This window comes from Ambystoma mexicanum, chromosome 4q (assembly GCF_040938575.1).
Source record: "Ambystoma mexicanum isolate Mex_15411 chromosome 4q, UKY_AmexF1_1, whole genome shotgun sequence".
Classification (NCBI taxonomy): Eukaryota; Metazoa; Chordata; class Amphibia; order Caudata; family Ambystomatidae; genus Ambystoma; species Ambystoma mexicanum.
In genome coordinates, this window is record NC_090928.1 from 296,710,395 (window position 1) to 296,731,078 (window position 20,684).

The following is a 20,684-nucleotide window of genomic DNA, read 5'->3' on the forward strand; positions in this document are numbered from 1 at the left end:
GCACTCTTCACTATTCATTGGTGCTTGTGCCAATCTATGCCTGGACGCTGTAGGCTCAAATGAGAGAAGGCACCTTAAACAGACCCTGTGGACCATAGCTCGTAATTGGTAACTCTCCATGTTTCGATCGTGTAAATTACTACTGCGCATGTGTGCAGGGCGAAATGCTATGTCCTTTCCTCGAACGCCCAAATTCAATTTGGCAACTTAGCTTCCTGTAGTAGCGCCTGCTTCGGAGGCTATATTCTGCGTCTCTAGCCCAAAGTTCGGGTTTGTGCTAACTTACGCCTGCAGATACATGTCACCCTTTGACCCTTATTCGCATACAATCACAGCTGCTAATACTTCATTAGACAGCCTAACGATCAATGCATGCTACAGTAAAACATATGAGAGTCACTGCAAACAGTACTTATCTGTGGAAGAGCAGCAAAGAAAGAGGAGGAGTTATGGACCGGACATGACATGGATACTGTGCTGGGCCAGGATTGGTTATTTCGAAGAAGCACAAAACTACAGGAACACTTGGGACTTCTGGGGATTGTGTGAGAAACCTAGAGGTGTCTCACTTGCTGGTCCCCGGGGATCTGTTAGCCAGGTGGCCATGACACAGCCATCGCTATTGGATCCAGTTCCTGGGGGTGGACAAGTGTGGGTGGATCATCTGGATGGGAGGTCTTCAGAGAGTGGAAGTGGGACACTGACGGTGAGACGCGATATTCCCCTTCTTCCAACACCTTTTCCCTGTCCTATCACGTAGGATACTCAGAAACTCTACCCCCCTCCTTTCCCGAAACGAACACTTTCTCGCGGAACGAAACACAACAGACTCACACCAGAGCCGTTTACCTGACATGTCCCAAAACATCGGTCAGGCAAAGGGAGGTAATTGTCCAGAATCACACACCTCACAGCCCTTTCCCTTCCCCACGGGGATAAAAGGAGGAGCACAACGCAACGGCTATCCCAGTACGGAATTTCTCGAGGAGGACAAAGGCAGCGAGAACCGAGGGAGCGACAAGTGACCTTGCCCTTTCCGACCCAGACCTGGAGAAGCCTCCATGAAAGGAATTGTAAGACCACTTACAATAGCCAACGTGTGTTGCAGCAAATGTCAACGGTGCACAGAGCCCTCCTACACTGATAACCAGGACAGGGAGAGACGCTGGCTACCGTGGTCCCATCCTTGACTCCAAAGACAAGAAAAGCCAAGCTGTTCATCACAGCCAGTGAGTCGAAAGAAGACCTGATGAGAAACCGCATTGTGTTGAGCGAAAGTTGTGAATGGCAAAGTAAGAGAAATCAAAGAACTGTTAACATCTCAGGGGAAAACCAGCTGCAGAGGGGTCCGGCACCACATGGGTGCTCTCTCGAGAGACTCTTGTTTATTTGCATACTGTTGAAACTACCGATACCAGAAGGCATTAGGAGAGCCGGAAGAAAAGGTCAAAATGGTCATACAGGGGTCTAGCAAACCCCCTGTACAGTCTAAAGTCTTTGCCCGACAAGTAATTGGAAGACGAAGAGAACTGAGTCCCGCATAGTGAGAAAGGAAAAGGAACTGTGTGGTTGGCAAGAGTGAACCTGACGGAGGGATGCCGACAGAAGGGGGTGAAGCATGATGCCCCAATGGACATTATGTTTACAAGAGTGAACCCGACGAAGGGATATCCACAGTGGATTGTTTAAAAAGACATTAAGTCTTGTGAATGCGAAAGGTGAAAGTATCTTTGAATACAGGCCATAGTGAACTTGACAGAGGGAGGTTGACATTCAAGAGTAAAAGCCGTAGTGAACCCGACGGAGGGAGGCAAACAGTTGAGAAGGGTCTGAGCCCGGAAGAGAGGGTCCCAGGGGTGAAGAATCATCACCCTAAATGCAATCAGGAAGGAACTTTTGTTTATAATTTTGAACATATCAGGCCCTCGGAAGCAAGAAACTTCCTCACTGAAGGTCCTGATATCGCTAGGAACTTTTGTGGATCTGAGCCCGAAAGGGGTGGATCCAGGGGTGAAAAGTCGTCACCCAACGTGCATATGGAGAAGACCCTTTTGTTTTGTTATTTTGAACACATCAGGTCCTCGGAGGCAAGACACTTTTTGTAGAAAAGAAACTTAACCACTGATGGTCCTTATACCTGAGAACAGAACTGTATTCTTGTGCAGGGAAAGCTCGAAAGTGTGCTGTGCTCAGGTGTCCCGCCTTGTCCTTTCCTGTGCTCAAAACGTGGGGAAGGTAGACTCCTGGCTACCACATCCAGACTTACCATTTGTGAACACTTCTTTCTTTCTTGTGAACACTATCCCACACTCTTTTTGTATTAGGTGTAAGTATTGGCAATAGGTTTTTCTTAGTATAGGCCCTTTTATTTGACAAGACACCACTAGGACTGCCTTATTGTTATTTGATGGTCGAACCTTGCTCCCATCTTAGATTTAGGTTTAGATGAGGTGTTTTTCCAACATACCTATACAGTTTACTAAACACCCTTGAACCTTGATCACATGTGTTTGTCTTTACTGTTGCTACCATGAGTTCCTTACAATTGGTAGTCCTGTATGTTTAAATGGAAGTTTTGTTGTTGTTTAGTTGTTAACTGAAAAAAAGGAAAAAGGACATTTGTTTTAAAAAGAGGCTATTGTGAAGAGTGTCAATAAAGAGTTAAGCATAATGCTTGCCTCCGGTCTTGACATAGAATTGTAATACTATTTGCTGAGGCAGCATTTCACGCTGGTCAGCGACCATTCCTCCTTGGTGTGGCTTTCTTAAGGACACAAATCCCCACATTCTCCCCATGCATTCTGGCTCTGCATTCGATTTTCCTTTTCAATGACTCATGCCCCGGACGTTTACTGGTACAAGTGGACTACCTTTCTTGTTCCTTCTCCCTACCCGATCATCAGCAGTCAGGTGGGGGGGGATATGTGAGGTGCAGGCACAGGCCGCTCTGTCATGCAGAGCCAGGAGAGGAGGGGCGGCGGATGCACACTGGACCAAACCAAAAGCCCAACATCCCACTGCCAGGAAACAATGGCCCACGCCACCCGACAGACTGCACCGAAACACAAAATGGAGGAGCAGCTCTGATTGCAGCCGGCGCAGAACCCGCCTCCCGAACAGGTCATAACAGCCAGGTCCCGGATACCCAACCACAGCTACACCAGCCCCAGCCATCTGAAACCACAACGCGAACCCCGGATTAACAGGGTTTGTAGAGCACGTACCAGGCCATAGGGGCCCCTTACCTAGGTAACAGTGCCGTCAGGGGGTGCACAGAGCATATGCCGGCAGTGATGGAAGAGGAGGGGGTGTAGACCTCGAGGTCCAGAATGGAACCTGGATACAAGGGACTACTGAGGTGGAGGGGCCATGCTCCAATAGCCAGTCAATGACAAGAGAGGGTAATAGACCGTAGCGAGAAAGCAAGGAAGTGGACAGTATAAGTGAAAGCAACTAATGGGTGGGGGGATGCCTCTTAAAGGGTGAGAGTTACAAGACAGGATGAATGTGTTTCTGTTAATTGTATTGCAGTACGTTCTGACAGGAGCAGAGACGGGTGAAGAAAGCTATATCTGGGCCTACTGATAGAACAGGAAAAACGGAGGCTAGAACGCCTAAGTCTGGTGCTAAGACTTAAGTGAAAAAGGGTTATGGAGATGGCCTAACCCAAGGAGAAGTACTAGGCTAGAAGACAATGCTATAATTGTCGGGAGCGAGCGGGCTCTTTGTAACCACACCTCAACGGAATAAAAGAAATTAAAGAAAACCACCAACTTGTGTACTGCTGAGTTGTTTGTTCACACAGCAGTACGAGATGTCCTTCACACTGGGAAGCTGTTTTTCAACTTTCTAATCCTCTCCTTAAGGGTTATAGAGCCCTTCTTTCTTGGCTATGTGAACTTTGCACACAGGTATGCCTAGGGTTCCAGATAATAAGATGGGCCAGTACTAAAGGCTTCTCTCCAGGTTCTACCAACACTGAGAGTTTAGTTCCTCCAGGGACCTCAGGGTTCTGAACAGTTCAGCCCTTCCGAGCCCTAACACTTTGCTCAGTCTTTCAGCTTGGCTTCTACAGCTGTGCGACTGGTACCTCCAGCCAGCTTCAGGTGCCTGATACTTCTGCTGCCTGTTCCTGGATACTGGCAGCTCTCCAGATTGTTACATCGTCTCTCCTTTTCCACTCTGCCTCTTTTATAGGCCACCCACCTGTTCCCACTTACTTCCTTTTTTATGATTGGTTCAATGGGGTCTCTTTCTGTGATGTTTCCCTGGGCTAGGTGAACGAGAAATTGGTCCCCCCTTTCTGTGACCAATATTTGACCATGCTTATAAATTGACTGGTCGCAATTTTGGCTGCAAGTTATGCCTTCTCTTGGGTTCTGTACTGTACTCCCACTGTCTCTTCTCTGGGTTCCTTGCAACCTGTAAGATTCTGTGACTTCCTCAATTACCCACTGCTGATCTCTGTGACTCCTGTCTCTGGTATTTATTGCTGAGTTTTGGGGTGGGAGCCCACTAGGAGCCCAATCTGCACAGCCGTCTTTTGCTGAAGCTCCCTCTGATAACGTGTTTTTCTTAATATTTCAGCTTATATATGACAGCTTTGCTGAGTTCCTGGTGTCGGAGAGGGGTTTCAACAACGATCTACTTGATCCTACTCCAGAAAGCTGGGACTTTTGGTATGTTCCCTCCCAGATGCTGCATGTCTTTTTTTTTTCTATCTGAGAAGATTACAGTTTTGCAAAATAAATATTTATACAATACTTATAGACTATAGAAGGTCTAATACCATATATGTAAGTCTTTTTTTTCAACTTTATTTCACATATTTACACAAAACTATGAAACAGAAGAACATACATGTGAGAATAGATTAGCAGGTAGTTTCATAAAATCCATTTGTACATAACACATGCCACTACCAATTGCCATATTACATTACCATAAGATACCCACCCCCACATCTCATTTCAACTACAAGCCATAGCAGAGACAACACAGTAGACAAGACAAACGCCCTCCCACCACCCAACCCCCAATATCATTGTCACACCTACAGAGCAAGTCCTACACTTTAATCACACTAACCATTAAACGATCCCCACATCTCACCATATTCAACCTCCCTATCACGCTTCAGAGCTTGTGTCTTTTCGTACCATGAAAGTGTTCGCATATCTGAAATCCAATTTTCATAGTGTGTTTTTTTTCTAGATTTCCACACCTTCATTATATGCTTGATAGCCATCAACAATGCTCTATCAATTCAATCCAGGGAATCAGAGATATTTCCACTTCTACTATCAACCGAGAGAATAATTTCTGACTTATAGGTTCGAGGGAATAAATCATTCGTCACCAAATCGACCCGATCCAAAACATCCTTCCAAAAATCGAACACTCTATTACACTCCCAAAGCAGATGTTGGAAGGTCCCTCTTGAGCAGTTACACCCCCAGCAGAAGTCCGTATCTGCCAATCCTCTCCTATTCATTCTCACAGGCGTCCAATAAATACGACCTAAAATGCGCTGATGGATGTATCTCAGGTTTAGATCAACTTTGGCTTTCACTGCTACTCTCCAAGCATAATTCCACGATTCCTCAGACAACTCCATTCCCATTTCTGACTCCCATTCCATTCTCAGCTTATCCCAAGAGTTTCACATACATTTCTGTAAAGGCATCAACTTAATAAAGGTCGAGACCATCCCTGGTGGTGTGGTAAATAATTCACAGATTTGAGGTCTACAACTCAAAGGACCATTCAACATCTGTAATCTCTCCCTCAGCAACTGCTCCAGGGACATATATCTCCTGAACTCCCTATTGGTCAACCCATAACAACTAACCAGATCCTCAAACGGAACCATCATTCCACACCTCCAAACATCTTCTATCATTAAAATACCTTTGTTGGCCCAACCTCTCCAATTAAGAATTTTATTTTCAATTTGCAAACCTGGATTCAGCCAAATTGACGCCGAATCATAAAAAAAGAAAGACTGTCCACACCCTTCAATCCAAGAAACAAGAGCAGATTTCGAAACTACCATTGTTTCCAATTTTTCCGCAGATTTTGGTATTCTTCCATAGGAATATAAACAATTCACAGAAAAAGGATATAATCTCTCCCGCTCCATCAAAAGCCAGTAAGGGTCCGAGTCCCTTCTTTCTCTGAAGTAATAGGAAGCCTTTTTTAATAAGAAACCCTGATAATAATTTTCCAACACTGGGTAGCCAAATCCCCCATCTTTAACTCTACGTATCATAATAAATCGTGGAATCTTCAGCCTATATCCCTTCCCCCATAAGAAATCCATAAAAAATCCTGTCAATACTCTTGAGCACCTTTTTAGTAAACCTGAGAGGGAGAGACTGAATGTAATATAAAACCTTTGGCAATAACATCATTTTTATTGCATTTATTTTAGTCCAAATGCCCAAAGGCAACCTATCCCATCGTTGTATATCCTTAATCATCACTTCCTTTGATCTATCCACATTATATTCAACCATTCTTCTAATGTCATGCACTAAATAGATACGTAGGTATTTCACCGAAACCTCAGGCCAATGACAATCCTAGTCCAACGATCTTCTATTTAGTGGATTTTTCTTAAGTGGAAAGACCACCGTTTTCCCCCAATTTACCTTGTACCCAGACAATTCCCCTACTTCCTGTAGCATACCTCTTAGTAACGTCCCCCCCATCTCCGGATTTGTCAAAACCACTGTCAGATCATCAGCATATGCCAGAACTTTCACCTCTCCATCCCTTAACTTCCACCCACAAATATTCTGTTCCTGTCTAAGATATATCAACAATGGTTCAAGAACTAAATTAAATAAGAAGGGAGAAAGTGGGCAACCCTGTCTAGTTCCTCCTGAATAACCAAAGAGCTTGAGACAAAACATCATTAACCCATATTTTAGCTGAAATATTACACTGCAAAGCACCTATTGCATTTAAGAATTGTGGACCAAAGCCCATCAGAAGTAATGTAAAATTAAGAAACGACCAATTCACGCAATCAAACGCTTTTTCAACATCAAAGAAATAAGGAGTATTTCTTCCACCTTCTCACGAGACAAACCTATTATATTCAATAATGTCCTCATTTTATCATATCCATGTCTGTTGTCCATAAACCCCACTTGTGAACCACCTATTAATTCCCCTATATATTTTGTAACTTCATAGCCATCTACGTTTAGCAAAGAAATAGGACGCTAATTAGCACATTTTGAAGAATCTTTCCCCTGTTTAGGAATTAATGTAATAATCGCCTCTTGCATCGAGGTACATATATGTAAGTCTTTAACATTTTATTTTTCTAGAATTAGGAACTGGGTGGAATTGAAATGGTATGTGTAGCGAAGTCGAGCCAAGACACACGTAATGCAAGAAAGTTGTGATACGATGAAGTTGTTTTATTTACATGTTTATCAAGGGATGCGTTGGTCCAAACGCCTCTAAGACATAAGGGCGTCTTTAGAAATGTTAATGAAGTTCCTAATGCAAACGCTGTCAGGTATTGTGACGAATCAAAGGATTTAGTCACATCTCCTCAGGAGGGAGCATTTCCTTGTGATACTAGGGATGTGAGCCCGCTATGTAGCATTCCCCGTATGAGTGGTGGCAAGCGGGACCTTACCGGGAGAGGCTCCCCTCCTGGGGACAAGGACTCCCATTCTGATGAAGAACTCCCTTTCCGTAGCACTCAGAATCAACCCAAGGTTATGTCCGTCACCAGAAAACAAGAATCCTCTTACATCGGTTATTGCAACACCTCTGCAGAAGATATATATTTGTTTGACTCTTGAGGTGAGTTAAACCCCATTAATAAGTAAGAATACAGAATTGCCTGACATTGGGACGAAGAAATCCAAAGGAATTATGATAGGTTTAAGTCCGACACAAAGAAAGGACTGCTACGTGAAACTGGGGAAGCCCCAGAATAGCATCATAAAAGGGGAGGAGTCAGAGACCAAGAGAGAGAGAGAGACCCAGGAGTTTCAACCAGCTGGATGGAAACAGGTAACCGGGACAGAATGCTGTTCTCAATGTGAGAGAGCAGCTGGAACCTAGCAGTGCACAAGCTGCACTGTGCGAGGGGGAGGTCTAAGGTCGCTTGCCAATCAAGTAACAATCCCTGGAGGGACATTGCAGAAACTAGCATGGAGGGGAGAAGCCATGGCTGCAAAGTGCCCGAGCAAGAAGTGGACACTCAGAGAGAATACTTACCTGGTGGCGGCTGTGATGGAAAATGAAAGGCAAAACCTTTCCACGCTGAGACCACATGGGGAGAAAGACACCAAAGCGTGTCAGAACGAGGCGAAAAAGCAAGGGCAACAGACATCCTGATGAACTACTGAGGAACGCCAAAGGTGAGTGCCGACCCAATGATGCAGCCCTATCACTTCAGGTAACATGGAGAGCAGGAGACCTGGGGCACAAGGCACAGATAACAAGAGGCAAAATAATATCCCTATTAAAAATAATGGGAGTAAATATAAAGACTTGAGTCAGTCTACCCGTCCCAGTGAATGCGAATACATTAAGAAGAGTATGAATCACACAGGGGAGCAGTACACTCGTCCCAGTAATTGTATACATAATAGGAAGAGTGAAGCTTGCTCAGGAACCCCACTTATTGATCCTAGTGAATGAAAAGCCTACAAAGGAAACGTAACCTGTCACTGGGTACATTACACAGCTCCCAGTGTGAAGACCGGGATACCACAAGTGATAACAAATAATAATCAAGAAGCTGTGGAATTCGAGGAACTGGTGAACAGTTTCCAACAATAAGTGAGAGAAACAGAGTAAATAAATATTCATGGGCCCATATGTCCAGAGAAAGGCACTTGAGAGGTCAAACAGAACCAAACAGGGAGACGTGGACAAATCCCTTAAAAAACTGAACAAGCTAGTACAGGAAATAGCTAAAAGCTATTTGAACATTCTATTCTGAGAAGTACTTGCTGGCAAAGCAACCCCAGGAGGGGGCAGTCATTCTCCTGGTCTTTAGTTACTTAGCCTAAGTGATAGGGTCAGTAAAGATTATTTTTGGGACGGAGGACAGACTTACTTTGAACTTTCGAAAAGACAACAAGTACTTTAGTTTAGTTGTGTTAGGTAGGGAAGTCCTTTCTTAATCTTAAACACAAAAGAGAAAAGACTCTTCCGGGTCTTTATTCACAGTGTGGAACTCATTTGGTCTCTCTGCTTTCAAACTCCTCCTCAAGACCTCTTCCAGGACACTGGCTTCACAGACCTCTCGTCAAGCTTCACCTTAGCCTTTTTTGTCTTCCAGATTGAACTGGACGCTTGGCCAGCCCTCCTTGCTGTACCATTAGATTTCATTCCAACCTAGGGTACTTCACTTGAGCAAATAGGTCTCTTCAAGACATTAGGATTCAAAGTAGTTCTTCCCTAGACTTCAAGGATTAAGCATTTACAGATTCCACATCCTGGTTCTCAGCATCCACTATGGTATCTTTTTCCCGAAGGTAGGTCTCACCATGACCTGGGTTTTTAGCATTGACTTGGTTAGGTCTCCCCACATCTTGGTTCTCAACTTTCACTTGGGGTAGTCATCATTATGACCTGAGTTTTCAGCTTTAATTGCTTATGTTTGTCCTAGACGTCAGGTACACTTCATATCCTTGTATAAGGGGCTGGATAGTAAGCAATTAAACCGGCATGATTGCCAATTTATACCAAGTGGCAACCACCCTACTCCTGCGGGAAGAGGTAACACGTCCTCCTGGCCCGAGTCTGCTGTGGGTTCTAGTTCAGTCACTCCCCTTACTGGACATAAATACCTTCTTTAATAATGTTTTAAGGTTTTCCCTCTTTGTGCCAACCATCATGATTGGTTGGGGTTATTGGGGTATTTCTTGGGGTTTTGGATTTGATTATCCACTTATGTTCTCCTAACAGATCTTTAAATTCATCTAAATGAGTCTCTCTGCTTTCGTTGATTATTACATCTCTCCCACCTGTTCGTTCTGCTGCTTTATAGGCGGTGCAGAATGTTGCCACAATCTTGGAATCTCCTGCAGATTCCTGTTTGCTGCATTCCGCATCTTCGGGAGACTCAAACATTGCTTTCTAAGGCATCTTCAACTAAACTCCTGGATTGTGGTAATTTCGCTTTCTCCCTCCATACCTGGAGTAAGTTCAGGAGCTCTTCTCTCTAACTTCCTGTAACTCAGTGAGAGTATTAATAAATACTGTACCTATCTGGTCTGTTACGGTTGGTGCAGAGCCAGTTATGTCCGGAGTTTGTATAACATACAAACTCCAAAGTTCTTAGAATGCTGAAACTTACATTGTTAAAAACATTGCGTAATATAACATGTAAAAAAAAAAAGATGTAAATTAAGTAAATACTAGCATAGTGCCAATTTGTATTTACTTCAATTCTATTTGTCTAATCATTGAAAATTCAATCTATGGACAAATACAGTATAGACAAATACACATACAACATAAGACTTAGAATGAAAGAAGAAAGAAGACAAAAGAAAATCACTCATATCAATTGTTGAAGGGGCTCAATAACATGAGATATTGATCTTCACTCCAGAGTTGTTGTGATAATGTACTTCTATCATTTCCACATCCGCATTACATATCATCATCCAATATATTGAATTAATGCATTCTGACCGGAGCCCATTAAAGGCGCCCAACAATTTGCTGTCTTACTGATCTCATTCCTGTATCCATCTTTGCTCTTTGACCCACTTTGAGCAAGTCTTCCCAATCTGCTTCCGATATCTCCAAATTAATATCTTCTGACTACACCTCTCTCAATTTTGTCCAAGAATCCAAATGGACAGTTTCTAAAGGCATTCAATACATATAGGTTGATACACCATGTTCCAATCTATCAAATAGGTTACGCGTTTCTGGCATAGGTTCTAACGCTTTATCAAGCATACTCATTCTTGGGGTCAACAGTGACCGTAGTTCTGTATAACGGTCCAAACTTATCTGCAATTCTACAAAATCTTATACTCTGCCCTTATAACATCTCTCACTTTTAAAATACCTAGTTTAATACAACTAAACCAATATAAACTTCTATTTTGTATTTGAAGCGCTGGTTTATGCCAAATTGACACATCATAATGTAACCATATTGGTTGATCATTCTCCTTAAACCAGGTCCCCAAGGCCGTTTTAGTAGCAACTACCGTTTGTAATGTCATACTTTTCCCAGACAAGTGGGCTATTTTTGTTTTTCTTTTTTTTGCATCACGCCAAGCTCCTCTGACTAAAGGGGATGATTGAATATGAGGGGTTGGAATAGGGGATTCCTGTATATTCCCTGATTAATACGGTGTCTCCTTTTCTTTAGCTCCAGGGGAAGCCATTCTACAGTTGAGGGTGCCTACAGCGTATTGCTCGCGCCTTGGAAGAACAGTGTCTTCATTGTCCCTATGTAATGGTCATACAGTTCCTCTGGGGTTTTGTGGTGCAATTCCCTCATGGTTCCAGAGACACTCATCAATCTGTTAAGAGCCCAACAGATTGTGAGAACATACATTTCTCTCCTAAGCTATGGAGGCTACTCTAAAAGATCTGGCTTCTCCAATACAGAAGTTGCAAGTTCAAGTAGCCACTTCACGTCAAGAGAATGCTGTTCTTTTTCAATCCATTACTGCTCTTCACGGAACAGTGGTACAAACTGACAAAAAGCCCCTCTTTCTTAGTACACCTTCAGGAATAATAGGGGCAAATCCGACCTCTAGTGGTACGGTTACTGCTCCACGTTCTGATTCCAGAACTATTATTACCCAAGCCACCTTGAGTGCACCTGTCCCTTCTCATAGGATTCCTACTCCCCCCATGCCACAAACATAGCTTAAAGCATTCTCCACGTAATGCCAGATACATTTCTTAAAAGAAAAATCTTTATTTTATTGGCAATTTGATTGAGTACAGCAGATTACATGAAGAATCAGAACAAGGCAATTTATACAAAGTTAATCACAGCTTGTTGTATTTGTGAAAAACAGCCAGCGTAAACCAGAACAGATAATATTGCAATGACAATTGTTCGTAGTGGCCAACTCCCCACCTATTCATTTGTGGTCATAACAGCAGCCAAATAATCACGGAACTCCGACCAAATGTTTCTGGGTCTAGATGTTGGGGGCAATGTGCTCACATACAGTTCCTCATTTTTCTGAGCCCAGGTTAAAGCCACCAACCACTCTTGCGCCTTAGGCGTTTTTTTAATCTTTCCATTTCAACAAGATACATCTCTTGGCCATCGTGGAACCCATATTTACAAATGCATTTTGTCTTTTGCTCGGCAGATCTGCCCGTATGCCAAACAGTACTCGGAGCGGGGCACCCACCACAATGGATAATGTATCCAAGACGTTTTCCCAAAAATCTTTCAAGTAGCAACATCCCCTGAACATATGTAGGTGATCTGCCTGGGCAGACCCGCACCTGGGGCAAACAAGGCCCTCCTGTTGGAACATCTTGCTTAATTTAGCAGGGGTGTAGTATAATCTGTTCAGTATTTTGAATTGCATGAACCTAAACTTGAAACTCAGGGAAACCCTCTTAGTGTGGCCACACATATGTGTCCACTGGGCAGCCGTCAGTTCCTCACCCATTTCCTCCGACCAGTGCATGCATGCGTTTGGGGGCGGGGGGACCATCCTGCCCAGTAAAATTGTATACAGGGTGGAGAGGATGTGTCTGCAGACTCTGGATGAGTTGGCTATATACACCAGCTCAGCAGTCTCTGGGGGTTAATTGGGGTATCCTGGCCATCGGGTCGTCACTGCTGACCGAATCCTGTAGTATTGAAGCAATTCCACCCCCCCCCCAACCCCTGTACCCATATGACCAGGTCGCCATGTAGTGGGCGTGATGAATTTCCCTTCCGGGTATAGATCTGCCAGTCCTCTGTAGCCCAAACCTTCCCACTTTGACTGTACCGTTCCATACCACATGGGCCCCAGTTCGGGGAACCTCCAATTTGGAAGCCACCGATACTATGGTCGGACAGTCCCTGTGAAGGCAAAGATTGCCCGCCAGGCCCTAATCGTGGAGGCAACCGGGTGGAATGGGCAGCTGTCTTTAAATAGATGGTCCAGCAGCAGTGTCCTAAGATCTGAGCAACCTGCTGCCAGTCTCTCTAACTTGACATGGGGAGGGGGCATTCCCGGGCATACCAGTATATAGCGAACTGGGCCTGAGCGGCCACCCAATATAGTTCCAAGTGAGGTGCTAGGAAGCCCCCCTTCTCATAGGGAAAAGTCATCTCCGCCCATTTTTGCCGGACCGTTCCAGAGTGCCACAGGAGTTGTGCCAATAGCCCCTGTATCCTCGCAAAAAAAATTAGATTCCCCCGGCCAGAGTGGGACGTTAATAAACATGTACAATATCTTGGGTAGTGATATCATTTTGATCAGGGAGAGCTTGGTGACAGCCGAAAGTGGGAGAGGTTTCCATCTATTGAGCCTATTTTCCATATATATTAAAGCTGCCTCGTGATGGTCCCACTGCAGGGATGTGCATGTTCTAGATATCACCATCCCCAGATATTGATATTGTCTGGGGACCACCGAAGGGGGAAGATGACACAGGGTTCATGCGTACTGTCCGTAAGATGGAAAATCTCTGATTTGGAAAAATATATTTGGAAGCCAGAGAATTCTCTGATCTGCTTGATATCGTTAAGGATTGGGTTCAAATTGACTTGGGGCTCTCTTACATACAACATCACATCGTAGGCATACAGGAATATTATCTCAGGAGGGCCAGCCAACCGGATACCATGCTCTCTGATTAAATCTGCCATGGGTTCGATCACAAGGGCAAAAAGGATAGGGGGCAAAGGCCGCCCTGACAGGTGCCGCTTTCCAGGGGGAATTGTTCAGATACACACGAGTTGACTAGTACCTGTCACACTCGCCTGTGTCTCTGCAGGAGTGATGGATGAGCCTCCCTTGACCCCGAGTATTCACTTCCCCTGTTTCACCCAGAGGAATACCTGTCAAATACAAGGTGTACACTCAGACCTGAATTCACCCGATTCCCCTGGGCCCTTCCCTTCTCTTTACTGTGTGCTGTGATGTCTCCCTATGGGCTTACCTTGATCTTTAGTAGGTGTGCACTCCATCCTGCATTTGCAGATGCACGATTCACTCATGTGATTGGTGCCAATGTCTGTAGGCTGAGTTCAGAGGCCAAACGCTGTTTTATGCCTTCACAGCGAGGCCGAGAGTTCAAGGCGCCAGTTTCTTCACTGGCTAGAAAGTCCTTCCCACAAGTGATCACTGCGCAGAGAATGTTGAGTGTCCAAAATTGTCCATATTGTCTTTGTTTGCCGGTATTTTTGTGGGTGAGTAGCGCTGCGTGTAGAAGCTAGCTGCTGGTAGGTTTGCGCAGCGCCTTCAATTCGAGAGCGCCTGGTAATGTCTCTCCCTTTCCCTTGCAGGAGAAATTATGTGGTATTAGCGCCTCGAGTCCGGGTTCAGCGCTACTGGAGACTTGGTGTTAGGTAAGTTTGCACAGAGGCTTTTGAGAAGTATGCACCGCGTAAAGGGAGAGAGCACAGTGAAATAAGTGTCTGCGTTATTGGAGCGAGCGCAATGAATAATATCTCTTCTTTCTTACAGGGGTTTGTGCGCTCGTGCAACTAACCTGGATTCCAGGGTCGCGGGAAGATTCGTTGAGTATGCGCAATGTTACTGATGTGCGCATGTTAACTCTGTTCTTCTTTGTTCTTACAGGTGCCTGTGTAGAAGTCCCCTCTTGACTGGAGATAGCTGCAGCGTGGAGTAAGAACCAGGTAAGCTGAAGCTGAATGATCTGGAGCGGGTAAGCAGAAGTAGGATGATCCGGAGCAGGTTAGCAGAAGCAGGATGATCCGGAGCAGGTAAGCTGAAGCAGGATGATCCAGAGCAGGTAAGCAGAAGCAGGATAATCTGGAGCAGGTAAGAAGAAACAGGATGATCAGGAGCAGTTAAGCAGATGCTTGTTGATCCAGAGCACGGCAAGTGTGTTGCTGATACAGCTCACAGTAAGCAACACGAAGCACTGGAAGAATCTTGGGTGTGGCTTATATAGCCAGCCACACCCAAACACTAGAGAGCTCATGAGTTATCATGCACTTCCTGTTTGGCAACAGGAAGTGGTAACCAGGAAGTTACTGCAAACACTAAGAAGGAATGAAAGGAGGGATTTGTTATGGGTTCTTTGTGTGCCTATGCCAGGCCTGCCAAGCCTCCACCCAACTTGCCCCAACTACCTGCCTGATACCCATGACAGTACCCTGGCTAGCGGTTGTGTGTATAATAGTTTAATATATGTTGTCATGGCTGGCCCTATTCCCATCTTGCCCAGCACCACCAATAGATATTCCCATGATACCATATCGAAGGCCTTTTGGGCATTGATAGTCACTGCAACGGTGTTAGATTTAGGATCTATTCTGGCCATAATGTTGAAAAGTCACCTAACGTTAAGAGCCGTGGATCTTCCAGGAACAAACCTGGCTTGGTCGCTGTGGACAAGATGAGGCATCAAAGGGAGAAGGCGGTTGGCTAGAACCTTAGCGTAAATCTTAGTGTCACAATTCATAAGCGAAAGGGCCTAAAGGGGCCTATAAGATCCACATTCATTGCTTGGCTTATCCGGTTTCAGAAGTACCATGATTATGGCCTCCTGGAGCGATTCCGGCAGTAGGGAGTTAAGAAGCAACTCCTCCCAAACCTCGAGTAGGTTGGGGGCCAGGATGGCTTCGTATTCCTGATAGAACTCCAGATAGCCTCCAGATCCTCCCTAGTCTCGTCGTTAAGGTGTGATAATGGAATATCTTCCAGTAGTGAGTGTATGACCTGTTCCCCCCCCACCATCCCCCGGCAGCGGCAGAGGCTCTGCAGTATATAAATCAGCCCATCTGGGGTTGCCTCGTTCATCCAGAATGCAGTCTACTTGAGCCTGCGCCCACCCAGTCTTACCCAGTCTCGCCAGTGTCCTACTAGGTCTATCCCCTTCCCCGTATCTTCTGGCTGCCTCTGGGCAGGAGAAATAACGAATCTCCCTTCGAGCGTGCACCCCAAACCTTTCCAGCTCCCTCCGTATTTTAGTAATCACCAGGGGGTCCGAAGAACAAGAATACTCAATCTCCAGTGCCTTCAGTGTGGATTCACACCTTTCCAGGTCACTCTTAATATTTTTAAGAACTCCAGCCTCCCTAGATATTGCCATGCCCCTTATGTAAACCTTAAAGGCCTGCCACTTAGTACCTTGGGAAGTGGAGTCAACAGTATTGCAAGCGAAGAAGGTCTCTATGTCGGTCTTGATCTCAGCCCAAAACACTGTGGGCCTCATTACAAGTGTGCCGGTCCGGTAACAACAGTGCCGGTAAGCCTACCAGCAACGTTGTTAGCGGACCGGCACACAAGTCTGCGGGCGGGTGCCGTCCCGCCCGCCAAGGTCGTCCTGGCGGGGCAGAACGGCACCCTCCCGCAGAGTTACACAGAAGCACTGGCACTGTTATTAATGGTGACAGTGCTTCCGTGGTCCCCATTCCCATTGAGTCCTATTGGACTCAAATGGGAATGGGGATTAACAATTTACTGGTGCCTGACTTCTGGAACGCCGGGGTTGTAATACCCCGGTATTACCGGCAAGCCAGGCACCAGTAAATATTACACAAGTCCGACAGCAACCCGCCGGTAGCACTGGCAGGGTTACCGCCAGAGTTGAAAGGAGGCATTGGGTCTTTTAACGCTTCAGATTTTAATCGCCAGTCACAACCTGTGGTCGGCCTGTCCATTTTCAGTGATAGTGTCAATGGGGAGTGGTCAGACAATGTGCAGGGTTTTATGTCGACATCCAGCACCCTTCCGAATAGTAAGCTGAATAGTAAGCTGGAGATCAGGACCATGTCAATCCGGGAGGCCATATCATGCACTGAGGAGTAAAAAGTGTATTTCCTTGTCTGTGGGTGTGTTATGCGCTATGCATCTCCTAGGGCAAGCAATTGTGTAAGGGCTAACATCTGGCGGGCCGCTCTAGGTTGGGGGCTGGGTGCCACATTCGTTCTATCCAGTGTACGATCCAGAATCAGGTTCATGTCCCTTCCCAACACTATAGGTATCTCACAGTATCCAGGTAGGAACCCGCTGATAAAGTCAAAGAACTCTGGGGAGTCAACATTGGGGCCATATGTGTTTGCAAGTAATAGTTTGACCCCCTCAAGGACACAGTGGACCACAACGTACCTCACCTCCGGGTCAATGCGCACCTTTTTTCCCCACAAATTCTAGGGTCTTATGTATAAGTATCATAACTCCCCTGGACTGCGAAGAGTAGAAGGCAAAGTTTCTATTTCTCCCCCAAGCGGGGGCAATACTCTGGCATATTCTCTCTCTAGCATGGGTTTCCTGCAGGAAAAGAACATTTGCCTTGTGTCTATTTACGTAGGCCATCACTTTCCATGTTTTGGTGAAATTCCCAAGACCCTGAATATTCCAGCACATTATTCTCAATTGTTGTGCCATATCCTATGTGTTACCATATGATTTACCTTGTGTTTATTCAGAATAAAGACTTCTGTGCAGCTCAACACTGAGAAATCTGAGCACTCAATTGCCAATACTTTTACTGTCTTCTCCCCCAATACTCTTGAATCACGCAACCTGCGCACATCCTCAGCTCAAGACCAGTTGTAGCCCTGAGCCTTATTACACCTCCACCCACCGCCACTGCCACCCCCCAACCAGCAGTGTGTATTGCCCTCCCTCCCATTACCCTTCCCTCCCCAAGGTACAACAGGGCCCAAGGAGATGAGCTTCCCCCAACTCACACCAAGCAACTGCTATGGGGCACACTGTTGCTGCAAGGCACCTTACACTATATGAGAGATGTCTCATCCCTTTTAATTAAAGTATTGAGGCGGCGTATACATACATGCCAACGTTCCGACCCACCTGGGAGGGAGATTTCCTCTGAAAAATCGGGAGACAACATTTGTGCCATAGGAATGCATTGGACAAAGATGTATTTTCGGCTGGAGAACGTGAAAAATAACAATATTTTTCAAGGAAAAATCGGGACTTGTTGAGTCTACTTATCTATGTGTTATTTAGGTAGGCTTGTATTGAACAATGATTAACAGTGAAATATAGTTCTGAGTGTGGATCCAGACCAATCACAATATTCTGTTCATGTATTATATTCAGTGTTCCATTTAAGGCATGTGTATTCCTAGAGTGTTATTATTTGTGGAGTTCTCTATGGAGTTCTGAAATCTTCAGTTGGGTACTGCCTCTCCAGGTGGTGCCTGCTGTCGCTTGAAGTAGACTTAAATAAACAAGTCTTTAACTACTATATTGCCCCGCATTCACTTTTTAACATTGGCGACGAGGATTTGTCTCACGGACCCTGACGCTGGCCCCAGCTGCTCTATCCCTGTGTTCTGCCGGGCTGCTGACACCGTGTCTTCTCCGCCGTACCTCTCCGCCGTACCAGCGACAGCAGGCGAGGCAGATCGAGGGCGGAGAAGAAAGGAAGGCGGAGACAGGCCATTCAAGGAAGTCTGCTCTTATTTTGGAAAAGAGAGCCGCGAGGGAGCCGCGCACAGGTGCCAGAGCGCAGACCCCCTTCACCGCCTGCGTTTGCTAAGAGACGGGGAAGGAACATTTTGAAGGAGGAAACCCGATCAGGCAAGTTGGCAATATCGGGGGGAGAGCCGCGAAGGAGCTGCGCGAGGACAGGCAGCAGAGCAGGCTCGCGAGCTGCGAACGAGCCGCTCACAGCTGTTAGTGCGCTAGCTCTGCCCCTCGCTGCCTGCGTGCCAGCGCACCCGGCTCTCAGCAGGTCCTGGCGCGCGCAGACACGCGCTGCAGCACACGCTGTGGGGGGAGTGTCAACTCGAGCCCCAGTCTCCATTGTGACACCAGTTGCCCAGCAACGACTCGGCTATCTTCAAGAGCCCCGGTCTCCATTGTGACGTCAACTGACCGCCAGCAAAACTCTCACGAAAAAAAAAGAACACTGCAATTGCAATTGTTCCAGAACGTATATTGAGATAAAAAGGAAAGTGTTCATACAGTGAACAAAGGAGCCTGTACATCAAAGGAAAGTGTTCATTTAGTGAACAAATTTGACTATTGGGTTCTTTGCATCAATTAGTTGAAGACCTACCGCCTCACAGCCACCACTGCCACTTCCTACACACACATAGCTGTAATTTGTGCTTCACCATGGCAGCATCAATTCCTCCACCTACTTCGTTCCTCAATGAACCCGGCCGCCCCCTCTCAGGTGGGACAAGTGGAAGGACACATTTGAGAATTACTTGGTGGCAATGGGCGGTGACAGATTTTCTTCAGCTCGCAAAAAGGCTCTGTTGGCTCACAATTTGGGCACAGAAGGACGCAGGATCTTCGATGGGCTGACTGGAGACCATATGTTGGAGGCGGGTGATGCTGATGAATATGCATTGGCTCTCAAAAAACTACAGGACCATTTTGAGCCCAGGAAAAATGTCAGCTTTGAAAGACATAAATTCTTCCAGCGAGTACAAGAACAGTCAGTCGGTCGAATCATATGTAGCCTGTTTAAGGTCATTAAGTTACTCATGTGAATTTGAGCACCTGACTGATTCTCTAATCAGGGATCAGTTACTCAGGTGCACCAATAACGCAAGGATCCAAGAGAAGCTACTGGCCAAGGACATGAAACTGGATGAGGCGCTCGAATTAGCCAGGAGCATCGAACAGACATCATTATATGTTAAGGAGCTAAAGGGTGACAAACAAAATCCGACCACCATGTCAGACTGTGCAATAGACCAGAAGAAAAGATCAAACATTTCCAGCGGAAAGAAAGGGAATTGGACTGCGAGAAATGCATGTACCAGATGTGGCAACCCCAGACATGGTGCAAACTTTCCGTCGTGCCCTGCCAAATTTGCTGAATGCTTTAAGTGCAAGAATAGAGGACACTTTGCAAATGTATGTAAAGCTACCTCCATAAATTTCCTCGAACCCAGAGTAGAGAACAGGGCCAGCATTGAAGAATCGGTCAGGAGAAATTACAACATTCAAGAAGTATCAGCCATCCAGGAACCAAGTGCCAAGTTTGTTTTTGAAATTTCAGCTATCTCAGGAGAGGCTAAAGGTCCGGCAGACACCTTTCTGATCGATGGGCGCGGTTTAGTCATGAAAGTAGACACTTGTTCTCCTTGGACCATAATCTCAAGGGATACCTTTGTTAACATTTGAAGAAGGGTGAAGGGGCAATTAAACCCACTAATGTTAGAGCATGTGGATATGGAGAATCTACGATAGAAATCTTGGGGGAATTTTCTGCATCCGTCAGTTACAAAGGAAAAGAATGTCAGGGCAACATTTTGATAGCAAACAAGGGAGCTCCTTTATTAGGATGGGAAGAACAAAAGAACTTGGGTGTAAGAATACAGGCAAATGCCTCCCAGCCAATATCTATTGCTGAAGTAGAAGATGACCTCTGGACCAAAGAGTTCCCTGAAGTGTTTTCCGAGAAATTAGGGAAACTTAGAAATTTTGAACACCATATCAAACTAAAAAATAATGCACAACCGGTGATACACAAAGTTAGAAAAGTGCCATTGAAGATGAGAAGTAAGCTTCGTGTAGAATTAAATGACT

The 20,684-nt window shown here is 45.5% G+C and overlaps 1 protein-coding gene and 1 long non-coding RNA gene across 2 annotated transcripts in view; one reads left to right on the plus strand and one right to left on the minus strand.

The window, feature by feature from the left end:
* The window catches only part of NT5DC1 (5'-nucleotidase domain containing 1), a 1,710,051-nt gene that overhangs the window by 48,543 nt on the left and 1,640,824 nt on the right, over nucleotides 1-20,684 (plus strand). The window contains exon 2 of the mRNA XM_069607866.1: nucleotides 4,588-4,679. Within this exon, the coding sequence (XP_069463967.1) occupies nucleotides 4,588-4,679 (92 nt within the window). The remainder of the gene's footprint in view (nucleotides 1-4,587; nucleotides 4,680-20,684) is intronic.
* Nucleotides 1-20,684, minus strand: part of LOC138467679 (uncharacterized) — a 151,973-nt gene that overhangs the window by 14,402 nt on the left and 116,887 nt on the right. The gene's annotated exons all lie outside the window — the stretch shown is intronic.